At 34.8% G+C, this 19,796-nt stretch overlaps 1 protein-coding gene across 1 annotated transcript in view; it reads left to right on the forward strand.

The window, feature by feature from the left end:
- LOC134854916 (S phase cyclin A-associated protein in the endoplasmic reticulum-like) overlaps positions 1-19,500 on the forward strand; it is an 88,649-nt gene extending 69,149 nt beyond the window's left edge. The window contains exons 24-27 of the mRNA XM_063871317.1: positions 9,650-9,889; positions 14,138-14,332; positions 17,395-17,455; positions 19,118-19,500. Coding sequence (XP_063727387.1) covers positions 9,650-9,889; positions 14,138-14,332; positions 17,395-17,455; positions 19,118-19,194 — 573 coding nt within the window. The 3' untranslated portion in view covers positions 19,195-19,500. The remainder of the gene's footprint in view (positions 1-9,649; positions 9,890-14,137; positions 14,333-17,394; positions 17,456-19,117) is intronic.
- The last annotated feature ends 296 nt before the right edge of the window (positions 19,501-19,796 follow it).

Consider the following 19,796-nt stretch of genomic DNA (forward strand, 5'->3'; position numbering starts at 1 on the left):
GTTGGCTGCTCAAAGATTGTCGGCTTTGTTTCTTTTCGTAAATTTTGTTCTGTTGTTTCTGTTTTAAAATGCAGGTGTCTGGCATGGTTGCCTGCAATGCACTTCTATCGAGACATGTGATAGTTTATATCACCTAGTTTTTTTTATTTTCTTTTTTTTTTCGTCGGTTTTTTTTTATGTTTGTTGTATCGCAAGTGGTGCGAAGCTCCGCTTCGCCTGTGTTTAAGTCTCAGATTTTTTTCGGCTTTGTTACCGCTTGGTAACTATTAATTTAATTCCATGCAATGATCCGGCGCATCTGTTGTAGAGGTAAAACAAATGCTTGAGATGGCAGAGATTTGCGGTTCGAATCCGGCCGGCCCCTTTTTGCAAACTAAGAGTTTTTGTGCTTTTTCGGATTATCGTCTGTCTGTTGATTTTAGTCGGCTTAGATTCCGTAGCTCGATGATTCTGCTCTATTCCAAGTTGTTGTAAACCCATGCTTGAGACAATAAAGCCCGAGAGTTCGATTGCAGTGAAGACCCGTTTTTCTTGACAAATTTTTGGCTAATTTATTTTATTGTCTGTCTGTTTAATTTGTCTTCTTAGTTCCGCAGAAAAAACTGTTTTTGAAGCATTCCCATAGCATTCCCATAGTTTTTTTAGAGTTTCTAATGGTGCAGGCAATTTTGTTCTGGATATTTTGGGATTTTTTTGCAATTTTTTGTGACAAAAACGATTTTCTGATTTTTTTTGTTTGATTATCATAACATTCATATTTGTATCACAAGTGATGCGAAGCTAAGTTTCGCCTCTGGGTTCATAATTTGGTTGTATGCTTTCCAGTTTATTACCTGCAAAGTTAGTGTGGCTGCCTTCACCTTGTTATATTGCAAAATATTGCTTGCTAAATTGTGTCTATTTGTCTTTGGTGCGACCTTTGCTGCTTTGCTTGGCCTTGTTTAGCATGAAAAGCTGCTTCATTTGTGACTAAGTCTCAGATTTTTTTGGCTTTGTTACCGCTTGGTAACTATTAATTTAATTCCAAGCAACGCTCCGGCGCATCTGTTGTAGAGGTCAAACAACTGCTTCTGTATAGCATTCCCCTTTTTGCAAACTAAGTGTTTTTGTGCTTTTTCGGATTATCGTCCTGTTGATTTTAGTCGGCTTAGATCCCGTTGCTCGATGATTCTGCTTTATTCCAAGTTGCTGTAACCCCATGCTTGAGACAACAAGGCCCGAGAGTTCGATTCCAGTGCAGACCCGTTTTTCTTGCAAAAGACAAAATTTTGGCTAATTTTTTTTATTGTCTGACTGCTTATTTTTGTCTTCTTAGTTCCGCAGAAAGAACTGTTTTTGAAAAATTGGTTTTTATATAGCGTTCCCTCAGCTCTTTGTAGAGTTTCTATTGGTGCAGGCAATTTTGTTCTGGATATTTTGGGGGTTTTTTGCAATTTTTATTGACAAAAACGATTTTCTGATTTTTTGGTTGATTATCATAACATTCATATTTGTATCGCAATTGATGCGAAGCTAAGCTTCGCCTCTGTGTACATATAGTGGTTTTATGCTTTCCCGTTTGTTACATGCAAAGTTAGTGTGGATGCCTTCAGTTTGTTATTTTGCAAATTATTGCTTGCTAAATTGTGTCTATTTGTCTTTGGTGCGACTTTTGCTGCTTTACTTGGCCTTGTTTAGCATGGAAAGCTGCTTAATTTGTGACTAGTGTTTGTCACTTCCTAAGCGTTTGTGGCTGCGTTAGGCTCCAATCCTTCAAGTCGCAGGTTCAAAGCCAATGCGTAGCAGAATTTTACTAATTCGAGACTTATTTCTATGTTTTTTATTTCACTTTTTAAAGCTGCTTTTTTGTAGTGTTCTCGCTAGTTTGTTTCCTTTTGGTAAGTTTTGTTCTGTTGCTTATTTAAAAATCAAATTTTCCGCATCTTTGCCCGAAATGAACTTCTATCAAAACTTTAGAAAATTTGAATTTTGGTAGACGTATTTTGTCAACGTATTTTTTTTCTAGTTATGTTTTTATGTTCATTGTATTGCAAGTGAAGCGAAGTTCCGCTTTGCCTCTGTGTTTTAATTTCATTCCTTTTTCTTTTTTAAAAGCTATGCAACTTCACTATCGAACAGTGAAAATTTATAGTTCACGAAAAGCGTGATCGACTTCTAATTTCGAAAAAGAATTTCATTTATCAAATTTCGCAGCCATAAGGAAATATTAAGCTTCTGATCTAGTTCTCTCAAACTGGGTAGCTTTCATCACAAAATTGTCTTTGATAAGTTTTTCTAGTAATCCGAACAGTTTCAATCAATCTATTTTTTTTCTCGAAATTCGTAAGTTCAGATTTTTTGAAAAACATACAGTATTTTTCGTTAATTTGCATTTTGGCTTTGTTTGTTGGCTATGTTTGTGTGATAAACCATCTTTCCATTAAAATTACAGCCATTGTGTGTAATGTTTTGACCGCACTTGATCTGAACAGAAAATAATTTGAGCATTTCGAGGAAATTTTGGTTTTATTTTTTCAAGAAGTGTCATTTTAGTTTCCTGGGAAAATCAGCAGGCTGCGTGTTGGATTGTTTTTGAAAAGGTTTATAGGATCAATGATTTCCTTCCCTATGGTACCTTGTGATGAATTGGCCCCTGTACTTAAAAATAGTTGCCCCTGAAAATAGTTGTAAGCTTATACGAATTTTGTACCTGTATCTAATTGCCCCCTTTTGCAAAGGGTGCCAATAGTTCACAAGATTTCGACACTGTTGTACTTCGGCACTGTTGTACTTCGGCTCTGTTGTACTTCGGCACTGTTGTTCTGCGGCTCTCTTGTATTTCGGCACTGTTGTACTTAGGCACCGTTTTACTACCCAGAGGGGCGTTCAACAATGCCGAAGTACAACAGAGCCGAAAAAAAAATCATCAATTTTCGGCACTGTTGAACATTTTTTCGGTTTCGGCTCTGTTGAACGCCCCCAATTTTTCGTGGATTTTCAACAGGAACATTTAACATATTGTTGATACATTAAGTGAATTGATAGGAAAAGTTTCTTCCTGTCTTGTGAATAGTTCTCATAATAGTTCATATCTTCATTCATACTGTTTCTTGTGATGCTTTTCCTCAAAATTCTCACTATGGGAAACAATTTCTGTCAATCATATTTTTAGTTGCGTCAAAGCCATTGTTAAGAGTCGCTAGCTATATTGGACAACGATCAAATTATGACAAAAGCTGACGAGTTAATTCGCAAATTGCTATCGCCTCACTCAAATAAATCACAATAGCTTTTGAATGAGGACTAATTTTACCTGTCTATAACCAAGAAATTCACACTAGCGATTGATATTGTTTAAAGTAATTATATTTCATAGTTGAGATATACTCAAATACAATTTTTCATTTATCTTTTCTCAAAATACATTTTAAAAAGAACGTAGATTTTTCGTAGGATCTTTTTTATCCGTGATATAATCGCATGGAATTTTCAAACATTTAAATCCTCCATCTGCAAAATCAAGTAACAAATTATTTACATATATGGCTTCTTTGAAAGATTTTATTTGTAAATCAAAATTGGGTTGAACTAAAAGCAATTGCATTGAACATGTAGAACATTAATCGGTGAATTGATTTTCTCTTTTTTTTCTTCTGATTTTTGATCTGATTGCTTTGAGTGGATAAGCAACATTCCCTTTTATACCTTTGCCCGAGTCTTTGTTCTCAAGTGTTCATACATAAAGCAAGGCCTTGTTTTCCTGCCCTTGTTTATTTTTAAGCATGTTTTGTTGTTGTTTTTAATCTTGTTGTTTCCCACTGAGCGGAACGGGCTCTTTTGTTTTTGAGTACCTGTTCTTCCAACATTTTAGTGTGTAAATCGGAAATAATTGTGTAAATGTGTTTGAGGTAGGAGCTTATTAGTCTTCGTATTATTTTTGAGAGCTGTTTGACAGATTAGATTCTCTCTGAGTAACTTTCAATTACAACTTTCATCAACACACCTATTAGCTGAACCGCTCTCCTCCATCACTTGATTCGCCTCAAGTGTGATGTTGTTGATTAAAATGAAGTTAAATGATGCAATTCTCGATGAAGAAAAAATAGGAAGATGTACAAACGACAGTTTTCTCTTCATTTTTCAGGTTGTGACGCAACAAAAAATTGATAACACTGCAATGACAATTTCAGCCGTCGTTTGCATTTAAAAACAAAATTGGACGCATGAAAAACTTAAAATCTTGACCACTCGAAATATTTTGCTGCTCAAAAAAATTTGACTAAATTTAACTTGTATAAAATTGAAGTAAAGATTTTCAGAAATGCTCTATATCTTTGTTTTATTTCCGTCAGTTGTTCTTCAATTTTCATTATTTTTTTTCCTGCTTGATTAAAGCAATATTGCTCTGAATAGGCTAAAGGTGTTCTTACACAAAAGTTTTTGTCTGGCAGCACGATAAATTTGAATTGAGAAGGTGAACAAAGACAGCCGGTGTGTTCCAATCTCATTCATAAAAAAACTACTAAAAAGGATATATATATATATATATATTTTTAATTCGTGTCGTTTTTTGAGCGTGGTGTGATGAGAGAGCTATATCAACGCCTCTAACGTTGACGAAATTGACTACAGTTGTCTTCAAAAAATGAACAACAAAAAATGGCAAAAAAAATTCAGAAAAATGTATACAATTTCGAATTTTTTGCCGAATCTTTTTTGATTTTCTGGAAATTTTTTGTTACCTAGGAAAATCTCAATAAAATTCCAAAACTAGTTCGTGGAGTAAACAAAATTTTTTAAAATAATTAAATGAAAAGTTTTGTTAAGACCTAATCGCTCGCTGTACTCGCTCGAAATGAGACTACAACTCGAACATTTTAAACCTGTTTTTTTTTTCATGTCTTCCGAATCACAACTGATAGTGCTTCAATATAATATATCATCCGACCCGTGCAGGGTGCAGATGAGTTTTTTGATACCTGATTTCGAGTGGAAAGCAACAAAACTGAACACACCTAAAGACAAGGTAGGAGCAATTAGCTGGTGTTAGTCATTGACCCAAAACTCGAGCAAAAAGCTTGTATCTCTACTTTTTGGAGAGATTGATGGGTGGCAACGCTTAATTCTCAAGCAGATCTTTGACTCTTGTTGGTCGACCTAAAAAGTGATGATATGTATCCAGAATTCTTTCTTCATCGAGATGGTAAGGTACCAAAAGGTCAGTTTTGATCGAAAATGACCATTTACAGCCAAATTTTAAACTTGATTGTAAATTGAACTTTGACTGAGAAGGCTATTAAAGCTTGTGTATGATCGATCGAAGTTGCAAAAAAACTGGGTTTTAGTGTATAATTTGAAGTTTTCTCTTCAGCTTGATCAATTTGATTGGTACCTGTTACGAGAACTCAGACAGTGAGAAGGAGGTATAGACCAGCTTGTTGTTTTGTTTGCATCCGTGATTTTGATACAAGTCTACCCGAGCATGAAATATTGATTGTTGACCGCCTTCTGAAAATGAATTCTTTGTATCCTTCTTCCACGTATGAGTTATTGCGCAAAAAATTGCAGCGTAGTGTTATGTTAGCTATCATGAATTTACCAATTTTAATCTGTGCCGCTATGTTCTGCTGCTAACTGCCTCTAGAGATTTCAGTCTACTGGCTCAGGAAGACAAGAAACCCCTCGCCCCTCCCCGCAACCTCGACTACGCTAGATCAGTCAGTAGATAGCAGCTAGTAGCTCTGAATGGTCGAATAGATGATTTTAAGATGTGTAGAGTTCCGTTCTTCTTTCCATTCGATCCCTTCGCTTATTTTTAATCTGTTCTCTCTGTCTCCGCGACCCCTTCCGTATCAGTCTTGTGAGATAACCACCCCCTCCCTTTTCCTATATCTCTCTAGTCTATCTTGCAACCCCAGAATACAGTGACATTTCATTAAACAGAACCAATTGAAAACCGAAAACAAATGGTACAAACTACAAAGCTAAGGAGATATTGCAATCTAGAGAATCAACTGGTTTTGCTGTTAACTTCAATTTTACTCGTCAACTTCAGAAAAATGCAGTCTTCCTTATTTTGGAATATTTGTGACTTGAGGTTTGTCTTAACTCTGCAGTAAGAAATCTAATTTCTTTTCTTTTGCAGTTTTTTTTTAGAATTTGAAATAGTCTTTTCAGCAAAATGGATCAATTTGTTTTATTAACGTTTTCTCATATTTTTCTGCATTATTGTTTTCTGCTTAGTGGTACATTGCAAGCCAGATATGGCCTGGCCTTACTTTCAGTTCTCTATTTTTCTCGCTTCATCGATTTTTTGATCTCAGATACTTTTTATCGATTTGTTCAAGCATTCCCTATTTTAGGCAACACTGTCTTGGACAGTTACGTTACTCTGCGAATGTATGTGTTATGTGCAGTGAAAAATGAAGTGGTCATCGAAAAAAATCACAAGTTATAAAGCAACAAATACCATCAATTGAGTTGAAGCTTATAATTTCAAACACTGCTTTAAGTTGGACGTCCCTGATTATCTGAGAAATGGAAATTCGCAACTTTCGAATACATGATGATGTTTGGTACATAAACCTAAACAGTTGAAAATTATTCAGTGGCTTATTTGAAGGCCTTTAATTCCCTGAGATGTTAAACTGGTAATTTGAGAGATGAAATTTTTAACTATCCAATTTTTAATTTACGGTCATATTAGTTAAGTTTCCAAATATTTTTTTATCTTTTTTTATAATTATAATCTCGAAGTTGTAGAAACTCTGAAGTTGTAGATTAAATTAAGAGCCATTCAAAGCAAACTGAAAGCTGTCAATTATAGCTGAAAAATTGGAGAAAAATTTGGAATTTTGGTGTAATGTTCTATCACGGTCAAACTCACAATACAATTTTAGTAATTTAGTCATTAAGCAACATTATCACTCCGTCCTCGTTAAATTGAGCCTGGAAGTTTAGTTTGTGACCTGTATTAAACTATCTCGTTTCCTTCCCTCAGTCCTATCATGTAACCGCAGTTAGCCTTTGTTCAATACTTTGCCTGTCATCTGATATTGTTTCTCTTTTCATCCGCCAGATTATGATATTGTTGTTTGTTTCCTAAGAAAACTCCTAACCTGTCCACAAACAATGAGTGAGCATTGGGTTTAATCTGACCTAAAGAAAATTTTCCTCAGTAGAAAAGAGCGCAAGGCGCGCCAATGTTGGCATTAAATCTCCAACAAGTTCTCACCATATGAGTTTAAAGTTCGAACAGTTAAACTTAAGTAAAAATAGAAATTCTTACAAATCTTGAGGAAACATGCATGCAAATTTAAATTTTCAGGCGACATAGGAAAATAATGTCGTAAAACTAGCCTCAATTTGCAAAAAAAAAACTTAATTAATTTTGTCTGTTCTGATTTTTTGCTGCACTCTATACATACATGTAACTGCTAAAAAAAATTCTACTTGAGCAGATAAAAGGAAAAATAGCCATAGGGATTTATCAAAACTGGAATAACTTATTAATAAAGTGTTAAAAAATTAAGGAGAGGATTAGCAGTTAGTTGTTCCTCTAAAAGTCACCCCAAGTGCCTAAGGCAACGTGTAGGTCGCTGTTCTTCCTTACTTAAAGATGGGCCACTGAGCAGATCGATCTATTAAAATATTACCCCCAAGTAGCTTGCTACGAATTTAACTAGTTATTTTTTACTATAAAATCAATTTTAATGAGCAATTCTTGAAAAAAACTTCGTTTTTCAGAATATGAAAATATGATTTTTTTTTAAAATAAACGTCAAAACACATTAAAAATATCAAAAAGTTATTGTTGAAAAATATTAATGTAAAAAACTATATATATTTTTGGCTTTTTGACAATTTTTATGTTGAGCTGTCAAAATGAAATACTTTTTTATCTTCATAGAAAGTCGTTTTTAATCTGTAAAATGATTTTCGTGGACAAGTTCTGCTAAGTGGTCTGTTGAAGCCCCGTTAATCCGGAGTCACTTGGCTCTTCTCTTGGAAGATGATTCCAAACTGGACCTCGAGATATTTCTGGTCTGCGATCAATCTTTTTAAGCGAGTTTTATGCCTGAAGCAGAAAGTTCAGAATTCTACATATTACTGAATTGAATTAAAGCTCGAACGCAAGAATAACTTAATTTTGATGTGCTTCAATAATTTTTTACTTTCTGAATATGATTTCTTCAAGCCAAGTATTTAGTTTTGAAAATTGAACGTAGTTGTTTCAAGGCTTATTGTATCTATGAATAATAACAATAGAATAAGGCTTCAAAGTTAGTCTGTATTGGCGCTCAAAGCGCTTTTCACAGTCTTCAAGTTCGCCTTCCCAAGTTTCGTTAAAAATAGACCCCAACTCCTGGGCATATTGCTGATTGCTTTCCAGTTTTTTTTGGCAATTAGATGAGATGCCATGAAAACGTTAACTGAATTTTTGTTCCAAAAATGCAGAAAAAGAGTATCAATTAGCAAATTGAACATTTTTAGATTTCGGCTCATCTGCTTTTCCATAATAATTATCAGTTTCTGTCCGACTCACGTCGTTGGATTTCCTCCGTCGTGTTCCCAATTTTCAGATTAGTTTTTGCTACAGAGACCAAGCGTGAAAAGAAAACAACTTGCTTATGCACTCTAAATTATGACCGTAATCAAAAATTAGCGGAGCGTTTTAGCCTTTGATTATTGTTGAATTTTAGGTTGCATCAAAAACCATTCTTGATGAGAAATGTACATTAGCAAATGAAGTTTGACTAGTACTTTAAAAAATCAAATTTCAATTAAGGTGAAATTGAGATGCCTTTTATGGAAAAAAATTGGATGGGTTTGGATTGGTCAATGAACGTCTTATGTGCCTTAAACTAATTAGAGTAGTATTAAAAATCTGTTAAATTTCTTCGATAGTTTATCCAAATCATTCGTCATATTAAAAGTTATGTTATTTTTGGAAAAACTTGTCTATTTATAGGGAGAAACTAAGCTTCTAAAATTCGTCCTTCAAACATTCGACCTTTATACTTTTTGCTACTTGCGTCGGTCTGTTTGGCATGCTTTCCTTTTTATTGTTGCCTTATTTAGGTAATTATTGCCAAATGTTTTTATGCTTAATTTCACCCTAACGGCACCAAATTTACAACGAAAACTTTTTGCTCTGCTATCGGTGTTCGGAAAATTCTGTGCTACTTGTCCAGCAAGTGGCTAATCTTGCTCAGTGTTAATAAACGAAGCGAAAAAATTTAGCTAGGTCGTGTGGCTTTATTGTTTTTTTAGGAAAAGTTTTAAGAGTTGTTTACGCTCAAATTAGGTTTTTGCCGTTTTATTTCTGTTTTTTTGAAGTTCAGTTTTTTTTGTGGTTTTTAAGAGTTCTGTCGAAACATTCTGGGCTACATTCGCAGCAACCGACTATCCTCGGTAGGTTGTATGTTTATCTGATTTTAACCTGAGCTTACTTTCGATTGGTGGTTCAATATTTTCGCTGAAACTAATTCATGAACTCCACCATAAATAATCCAAAAAAATCAATGTAGGTTTTGACAAGGATAATAAAAGCTATTCTGATTCTGATACGAGCGCTGATTAGCTGTTATGTTGTTACTTGGTTCTTTGAATAAATGCTCACAATCTTGTTTATGAAATGAAAAGTAGCAGTTGATGTCTGTCTGTTTAGGAAGTGCTAAGCGAAGAGAGTCTGTCGCTGCAGTTGAGACACATTGCCAGTAATCTGTTCAACAGCTGCGCATCTACAGCAACAGACCCAAACAACAACAACAACACCAGAAAAGTTAATGGCAGAGGTGTTGGGGGAGACTACAATGTGGAAGTCGGGGGGTGGGGACTGTGTGCCAAATTGGTGCACGAAGTGATTCTCACCATTGGATACTTCACTCTGGCAAATAGTGACAACCAGGTCTGTCGCCGGGTTGTGTTTACTTGGTCTCTAAAAATGAAATTACTCACCAATGGTCCCTAATTTGTCTCTTGTCCTGCGTCTCTAAAAGTTTCTTATAATATTCATGGGTTGTGTAATACAGATCTTTTCAATTGCGATTCCTGTAACTCACGGTGACACGGATGCTGGTGCCGAAAATTGATGAATAGCTTCTTTCAATGAGCCAATGAAGTTCGCGCGCGAAAACACTGGTATCTTTTTCCAAGTAAAAATTGTCACACTGATGAGTTGAACAGAACTCTGAAGAACAGTCGGCGTCGTCGGGTTATTCACTCATACCCAAGTGTCCAGAGTTTATTAATCTTCTGGTTGCTGGTTTATGAAACTTCTGGGTACAGCATACCCTTACTAATGCAGTGATCTTTCTAACTTGTCTTTGATACTTTTTCTTGGAAAAATTTTATTTGAGCTTACTTTTAGTCGGCTCATTTTCCACAGAATTGACTTTTGTTTACACAAGCGTCTTTAGCGAACATAGTGTAATAGTACGAGTGTTCTTTTTTTCAACCGAAGCCGCAATTGTTTGTGCCACTTCTGGTGGCACCTTTACAGCTTTTTGATAATATGTACTTTGTCATTCAAGTAGTAATAAGTTTGCAATTTATTGGCAATTTATTAGCATATGTAGGTGCTTTGCTTGTGGCAAGTGTTTGTAGGTGGTTAATCGTGCGTCGCTGAGTGGTCAGTGCGTGAGATTCAAAATTTCTTGATTGCAGTAGGTCGTAGATCGAATCCTAGACCTAGCCGAATTTTTGCCAATTTGAGAACTGTAGAACTGCTTAGAACTGTAGAGCTTATTGCACTTTGTAGAACTGCTTTTTGACGTGTTTTCGCTAGTGTTTGCGAAGCGAGAACACGACGCTCAGCTTCCTCTCTGTGTTAATTCTTGAATTGAACCGACTAAAAAGCTATTTGCTTCAAACAACAGTTGATATTTTCCAACTCAATAGATTCCCCATTTTTTTTTTGAAATAGCATAGTTTATACATAATTTGGCTTTACGTTGTCCAATTTATTACAGGCAAAGTTAAAGTTATTGCCCTTAGTTTATTAAGAGTAATGAACTTAGTGAGTACTCATATATAGGACTTGGTGATTTTTTTTGTTTTGTTTTCAGGAAAAAGTCATAAAATATGTTTACGCTCAGTTTTGATGTTTCACGGTTTGACTTGTAATTTCTTTTTAAATTCAGTGCATTTCCATGTTAAAAAGGTAAAATTGACTATCGAACAGCAAAAGTAAAGGTCACGAAAAACGTGATCGACTTATTTCGAAAATGGAAATTAATTATCAGATTTCCCAGCGAAATGAAAGTTACCTATCGATCCAGTTTTCCCAAATTGGGTTAATTTGAACAAAAAAGTTTTTATCATAAATTGTTCTACAGATGCAAAGAGCTTTAAGGCCATGTATTTTTTGTTTCGAAATTCAGAAGTTGAAGGTTTTCGAAAAAAAAAACATATCAGTTTTTTTTTTTCAGTTTCCTTGCGTTCATTTCTTTTTTCATTGCGTTCGTTGGCTATGTTTATATCTCAAATTCTTAAATGCAAAATTTGTGATCATTTTTATTAAGTGCGACTTTTGCTGCTTAGCGGCAATTTTTTGTTCCGACTTGTAGTTTTTCAATATTTCATAAAACAAAAACTATTCGAGACCAATTAATGGGCAGTCGGAACATTCAGGGCTTTGCCCTGGTACGAGCAGTCTTATTAGCATATGTAGCTGCTTCTTTGTGACAAGTGTTAATAAATTTGGTAGGGCCCGTTGCGCAGATGCGAGACGTGCGACTCTAAATGTTTGGTTGCAAAATCATTTTAAAGCATTTTTACTAAAATTAAATACCTTCATGATATATTCCGGAATGGTGCAGCCAATCGATTTCCAGGTAATTTTCCTGGTTTTAAAAACAAAGACATTAGCAATAACATGATTTTAGGAAGATTTTTGATTGGTACCTTCATTCATCTCTTAGTCAAACGAAGGTAATGACTGGAAGCAACTTTCCGAAATCGAATCGTTGGAATTCATGATTTGATTTGATTGCAAGTTTTTATAAGCAATCTGTTTTTTCAGTTTCAACAGATGATTTCTTGCCATGTTTGAATTTGTCAATTGTGCTATTATGAAACAATAGAGTGTCAGAGAATGGCTTGGCTCCGCCTTCTCTAGAAAGATTTTGATTTAGCGCGTTATTGATCCTAATTTTACAATTTTCAAACCTCAATGGTTTCTATCACAGGTTGTAAAGCTTTTTTTTGTAATTTTGAACCCCAGTAATTTCTGTAAAATGATATAAAAGTATTGTCAAAAACAGCCAGTTGAGCAGTCAATGTTTGTCTGAAAGCAACACTGAGCAGAAGTATTCAGTCACTTTCTTATTAAGTCGAAACAAAAAGCGAAAATAACTTGATGCATTTGAATTGAACATGGACCTACATTTTAGGTTCATCTTATTTGAAGTATGCTCCGCTCTTCAATATGGGGGTTGAACATGTTTTTGGACAAGAGAGGTTTCAGAGGTGCTTTTCATCACCGGGGTTTTTCAAAATTGCAGGTAGTATTCAAAACAAGCATCAAGCATTTTATAAATTATCTTGTGGTCATGCAAATTTGAATTATTTGCATTAAACTTAGGGTATACATTTTTTGATGGGGTCGTTTTGGTTTGTTAAAAACCCCACCCCTATGTGGGGGGGGGGGTCGTTATTTGTTATGAAGAAGAGGATTTACATTGCGGAGTTTCGGCAATTGAGTAGTGCAGAGTGACGTGGCGAGGATCAAGTAACAAGTATTTCTTCTCTTGAATAAAGTCAGAAGCAGTACTCAAATATCAGCTCCCAGCTAGAAACAACATAGATAAAAACAGTCCACAAATAACCCAAGTTTTTCCTACTGCCGTGTATTAGAAACTTTCTACAAAAAGATCAGGAGAAAGGATTTCTTGGAGGCAGCTTTCACAAGAACTGAACATAGCCAACTGACAGTTGGAAAAGAGTAATGAACGCAAGTAAACAAAAAAAAACTCAAAGAAAAAAAGATGCCCTTTAAGCTCTTTGAGTTTCTAGAACAAATTATGATATATATGTATGAATGCACATCTGTAGTTAGTAGAGCATTTTAAGACTTTTCCTGAAAAAAATCACGAAGACATGAGAGTCTTCACTACGTTGATTACTCTTGAAAACTAGGTGAACGAGATCGTCTTTGTTATGTATCCAAACACTCACTTTAAAAATTGCCGCTCGGTGCGTTCGTTGCTCAATTTTAGACAAACATTTACTGATATTTTTCCGACCAAAGAGTTTGTTGCCAATGCGACATGGTTGGAAAGTTGCTGCTCAAATTAAAATTTGTTTTGATTAAATTTTTCCAATTAATAGACGGTCCGAGTGCTGCTTGACTTTCCTTAGAACGTGAATGGATCGATTGAAATTTCCCAATCTGGAGTTCTTTGTTCAGCTAAGTCAAGAAGTTATTCAGAGACAAAGAGTCTTTTGTTCAGGCGGATCTAAAGTGTCTCTTTGTTTTCACAACTAACTTTCGTCTCCTTCCTTCTTTCTGCCTGAATGAATTGAGTCTTTATCTTCACTGTTAGTGGGATGACACTTGGCAGGGTATTAAACTCCTCCTGAATTGACGCAACCCGACCACAATCAAACCACAGGGTGCTAACACCAGCAGGTACAGTGCGAACATCCGATAGTGAGAACGTCCGACGTTTAGAACAATGAAAACTATTGTCCCAAAAAAACCCGCGTTACTAGGGCAGATTTGCAAATATCCAAAAAATCAACATCTGGAAAGTGTAAAGATTCGAAGCGTGGAATTTGATTCCGTGTGCCTATTTATGTTTTGTTTAAAAATCAAGGTTGACCCTTTGCTTTGAAATTCTTAATAGGTTGAATAAATGTTAGGGTTTGGCTTTTAGGTTCGTTGTTATCAGATCTTTGGACTATAGGTTCTTTGCTGTGTCCCATGTGTTATCATCAACTCCAACTCGTACATACACTTACACAAAGAGATACATTTGATTCGGTGGCTGCCTAGGTAAAAGGTTTTGAAATTTTGATTCAATGTCCGGTTATGTACAAATTATTGTCAAATCAGGGGGGTTAGAATTAAAACAATCTTTAAAGCACCAAAGATCGATGTAGTTGATAATTTTGACATCAGGAAGAATAAAAAGGCAATTTGTGTTTTTTTAAGCTCATAATCCAAGCGGGCAGTCCCCCCACCCTCCTCCAACAACTGTGCACTGGGCTGCCCTTCCACTACTTCAGCGATGAGACCAGAATCGACATTCTGTTCCCCACCCTCATCGCCTGCTGTCATGGAAACAGAGCCAATAGAAACATACTTCAAACTGAGATCACACCTGCTCTATTGGTCAACTACTTACAGGTCGATATTCCATATTTTTTGTGCTTATTGCATAAACGTTTCATAATTATCACTTTAATGCCCATAATTGAGAGCTGTTTCTACATTATCGATCAGCTTAGTGTATTATTACGACCCTTCTTCTTTTCTAACCTAACTCGCAAATAAAAGTGATCATTAAAAATGTTCACTTATTTGGAAATTTCACTGTAGCTTTGGAAATTGCATAGCATCTGTTCTCTGCTTTGTTTGTGCCTAGTGTTTGGTTTTTTATTAAGCGTCCGTGGCTGAGTGGTTAGTTCATAAGACTCTTAATCTCTAGGTCGCTGGTTCGAATCTCAGACGTAATTGGATTTTTACTAATTGAGGCCGATTTCTAATTTTTTGATTGAATTTTATAGATCTGCTCTTTGTCGTATTCTGGCTAGTGTTTGCGAGACGAAGCTTCGCCTTTGCGTGTAATTTTACGACTGAATTGACGCAACATCAGGAAGAATAAAAAGGCAATTTGTGTTTTTTTAAGCTCATAATCCAAGCGGGCAGTCCCCCCATCCTCCTCCAACAACTGTGCACTGGGCTGCCCTTCCACTACTTCAGCGATGAGAACAGAATGAACACTTATTGTTTACTTATAAGAGGGTGGGGAACTGTTTTTTTCTTCGAAACTCAAAAGTTTTTAATGAAAAAACAAGTTTTTTTTCAGTTTCCGTGCGTTCATTACTCTTTTCCAACTGCCAGTTGGCTATATTTTTTTCGTCCGCTTTTTTGGCTCAGTAAGTATCGGCATATGCTATGTCGGCTTAGTGGCCTCATTTTGCGTGGCTGTTCTTGCGAAAAAAAGTTTTTGTGTTCGTGTGTGTTGGGGAGAGAAACTTCAATACTTTTAATTAGTTTTTAAATTTTTGGTGTATTTTTTGGCCTATAGGTTTTCCGCTCAAGTATTTTTGGCTAAGTTACCGCTTGATGAAGTTCGTCTTTGTGTTCAAAAATGAAATTTTAAAAAACCTAAAATTGTCTAAAATTTTTTTTTTAATATTTCAAATATTTTCAGTTTTTTAATGCCAGGGAAGTGCTTCTTGAATCTTGAAATTTGAAATTTCAAACGGCTGTTTTTCTCTTTTTTTAGAAATTTTGTTGTATTTTTTCAATCTATTTTTTTAAAAAAGGCATTTGATATACATGTCAGACGGCCGATTTGACGTTTGATGTGCCTAGACAATCTATACAAGATGATCTACCTATAATTTACCTCCTATATCTATAACGCTGCTTTGAACTCAAAAGCTGAGCTGGTGGAAAAGAGTATTTTTGATAGCGTCCGTGTCTCAGAAACTTTTTGTTCATGAAATCTATGCCTTCTTTTGTTATTCGGAATTCTGAAAGAAAAACTTTTTTGGGCTACTGCTAATCCACTGTCATTCAATGTGAATCTACTACGTAATCCGCTGTTAATTAAATATTAACCCGCCATAGAGCAGTAATAAATCACAGCATGTCTCCAATACAAAGGATAATCTAATCAGCAATGAACTGCTTAAGTCGGGGTTTTTTCTCGTTTACTATTCACAAAAGTCCAGCTTGGAGTCATAGATGACGAAAAAAGCTATCAAATCTGCTCAATAAAAAGTTGGGTCTCCATTTTTTGTTGATAAAAATGCATGTTTCTCGGGCGCCGACGGGGATGTAATTTATCTTAGTTTGGTGTTGGTAAATTAAAGAAACAATCATTCAGCTGGTCTGGATGGACATGGTTTAGTGTTGGTGTTTGGTGTTAAGTGTTTCAATTGGACTCAGTGTGTACTTGTGTGTGAGTGATTGTATTTGACGGTGTGTTTTGTGGGGACTTTTAACTCCTCCTAACTGGCTAATTGACCAGAAATAACTCACCTCTCTCTATCCCCCCAGTCTATTTACTCACTCCTCGATTGAAGCTGAATTGAAATCTGTCTAATTTATACAAATGAAAACACTCTGACGCAGGGAGCTTAATAAAGTCAAACTGAGAGACTAATCGACCGAGTTGATCGAATTTGAATACAGAAGAGAAAAGTTGTCGGAGAAGAATGGACGGTTATTTAAGTTGAGTCGCATTAAATCAGTTTTGAAAACAATTGAATAAGCATTCCTTACTTCTGCATAAATGGGCATAAATAATGCTATAGGTTATCGTAAAATTATCACGATGTTCACACGCCAGACATTGGAACAGATATTTTAGAATAGTGTTCGTGAACTGGTTAATTTTTTCAAAATCGGGTTTTAATTTTACGTTTTGCTATAATGGCTCATTTCGTGTAGTAGATATGCGTTGTAATGTTAAATTTGCGGCATTAGAATCTATGGAATTGGGATTGTCTTCAGACTGTGATAAATGTTTTTTTTTCGAATACTTTTAGAAATATCTTTGAATCAGCAGCGTAAAGATTTTAAGAGTCAATGAACGTAGTTCAGATTCTTATAGGTCGTAATAATTGTTGCTTCTATTTTTTTCAGGAGAAGTCTTAAAAATTGTTCAGGCTCAATTTTAATTTTTCGCGGTTTGGTTTTTGATTTTTTAAAATTCAGTTCATTTATTTTGTTAAAAAGAAGGCAAACTCCACTATTGAACAGCGAAAGTGTAAACGTCACAAAAACGTGATGAATTTCCAGGTTCAGTAATTTAGTTTTTAGATTTTCTAGCGAAATAAAAAAATTTACCTATTGAGCCAGTTTTCTCAAATTAATCATTTTTTACCAAAAAAGTGTCGGTCATAAATTGCTCTTGTAATTCAAACAGTTCTAAGGTCATCTACTATTTGTTCTCCAAAATTCGAAATATGGAAGTTTTGTAAAATATAGTTTTTTTCTGTTTGCTTGCATTCGTATACTTTTTTGTCGAACTGTCTGTTGACTATGTTTATCACGAAAGATGCGTTGATGCGCAGATGTTGATGCGACGGACGGAAACCACTGCTTAGAGAGCAGAATAACTTCACTAGCCGCAGTCTCATTTAATTGCTTTACTTCAGTTTTAGATGAAATAATAATGATTTGGGTAAGACAGCCCGCTCTCTATGCTTTAGTGAAGAAAGCTTTCGTTTCAGAAAAAGAAAACGCAGATGGGGAAACGACAACCAGTTGAGAATTCTTTGATGGTCATTTCCGGTTAGTATTTAAAATTTGAACATGTTGATGTCGCTAAACATGATAAACGTTTAACCTGCTGCTTGCTGTTTTCTTATATGCTGTTTATTTTAAGAAGACCGTCTTGAGGTTTCCAGCTAAAGATAAGATAGATTAAATTATTTCATCGTGATTTCAACACGTGAAATATTTCATGGCGAAAAATAGATGATGCACTTCGCTGTAAACGGTACTCAAACTGCTTTTATCAGGAACGAATTTTACACTTTGTATTTTCCTAAGCAATAGCAGATCAATTTGAATGAGTTTTTGGCCAAACGTTCTAAGTTAGTGTATCAGAACTCTTTGTGGTAGAATGAATTTTATAGATCCAAATAAAAATCTGCAGAAATGCTACTTTTTTTTATAAATTCAATTATCTGCGTTAGATACTTAAACTTTCCTATTAAATATCTAATTTTTTAACTTTGCTATTAAATTAAATTATCTAAAAAATCAAACTGTTCTGCCAAATATAATTTTTGTGGAATACTGACTAGCAAAAATTTTTTTTAAAGAAAGTGATCAAATCGATTCTTATGATTAAAGTTATATATGAGGACGAAGCATGAAAAGATGTTGAGCAATTCGCCAGGGAGTTGTTGCTTCGGTTATTCTTTTAATCTCTTCCCCTAAATCCCTTTAACAGGGGGTGAATTTAGAATAGTAAACAACGTATCAAAATAGTTGAGCATGTATTGATTAACCATAAGTTGTCGACATAAATGCACCCTTCTGGAATTAAGATCAATTTAAAAAGTTGTTAGTATAGACTGTTTATCCGAAGACATCGTTGCGAGCCACAACTCGTTTGATTTTTTCTACAATTCAATACAGTCGTGCTCAGAAATTAAAAGTAAGTTGAGATGAAATAATTTTTTTTAAATCGGAAACTTTATTACTAACGTTGTTATATTATCGAAATCCGCAAGCTGGAGATGATTTATGACATTTCCGAAGGTTTTCAGAAATTTAGTGTTCTTTGTTGACCAATTATTTTTCCGATCTATCTCTAAACATTTCGAAGTCCACATTTTTCTGTGGTTAATCCGAAATTTACTGTCCCGAATAGCAGCTTTGGTCGGTTTCGGAATGTTTAGCAAACTTAGTGTGAGGAAGGTGAAGTATGACGTGTGGGGGGAGGGGGCTTTAGATGGCGTAGGGCTCAAAACTTGAAAGAGAATTTGTTGCATTTTTATTTTTAATCATTTTATGAGTTTATGCGTGGGCTTCATTCGGAAAACTGTTTAACCGATTTGAATAAAAAGTGATCTGTTTTGAGAAAATTTACATAATAGCGGAAAATTTATTCACATGTTGATGAGAAAAGCGAAATTTTGTACCTCTTAAGCTCAATTCTTTTGATATGCAAATCAGACAAATTAGGGGTTATATTTATTTTCAATGGCAAAAAAACTAAATATCATATGAAGGCTGAGTGAATGGTAGACACTTATTAAAATAATCTTCTCTCAAAATCATGTCGCTGAGATAAAATTAATTATGATTCGTAATTGTATAAGAAATGAATAGCAGCAACATAAAGAGCTGATTTGGAATAAGAAAAATTTTATCAAAGATTTTGATATATTTTCAACGTCAACAATGCAATTTGAACTTTTCCTCTACTAATTTGTTTTTCAGGATCCAAATTTGAACTTATGAAAAGATTTCCCGTTCAACTGTGGGACGAGGCAGTTCAGTTCTTCAGTAGCAATTAGGCGATAATTTGGGCTGAAGTCACCCTGCTTTGTCACTTCATTCAAAAAGAGCCTTCAGTATACTAAAATTCGTCACCATATCGCTAAATAAAGCCGCTTGAGTCATACAGTAAAACTGGTATCATTTTTATTGTAAATATAAATAAATAAAGTTAAGTTTAGCTTTTTTCATGATAATCGAGCGTAAATTTTCCAGCTTGTTGAATGATAATGCACATTGCTTTCTCTTGCCTTGTAGTCGTGTTGTACATTTTCAAAGTGTAATTATTTCAAGTGAATTTAAAATTTGTATTTCATTTATTGTGTTCTGTGAATTCAAATAGATACTTTCTGAGATTTTTTATTGAGCTAGTTTGACAGATAAATTTAAGAAAGTAAATTTTTATGTTATATTAAAGCGACCACTTTTTGGCAAATTTTTTCTCATCGCAACTTTGAGAGTTTTGATGCGAGAAATAAGCATGTGGCAAAATAATCACTGATATTAGAACTGATTTTATGATTGCTCTTTGATAGTATCAGTTTTATCATTGTTCCGCTTTTTGAAGAAAGTGAGGAATTTTTGTCCACGAAGTAATTTTTTTCTGAAACTAAATTTTAAC

This window comes from Symsagittifera roscoffensis, chromosome 9, assembly GCF_963678635.1.
Source record: "Symsagittifera roscoffensis chromosome 9, txSymRosc1.1, whole genome shotgun sequence".
In the NCBI taxonomy this organism is placed as follows: domain Eukaryota; kingdom Metazoa; phylum Xenacoelomorpha; order Acoela; family Convolutidae; genus Symsagittifera; species Symsagittifera roscoffensis.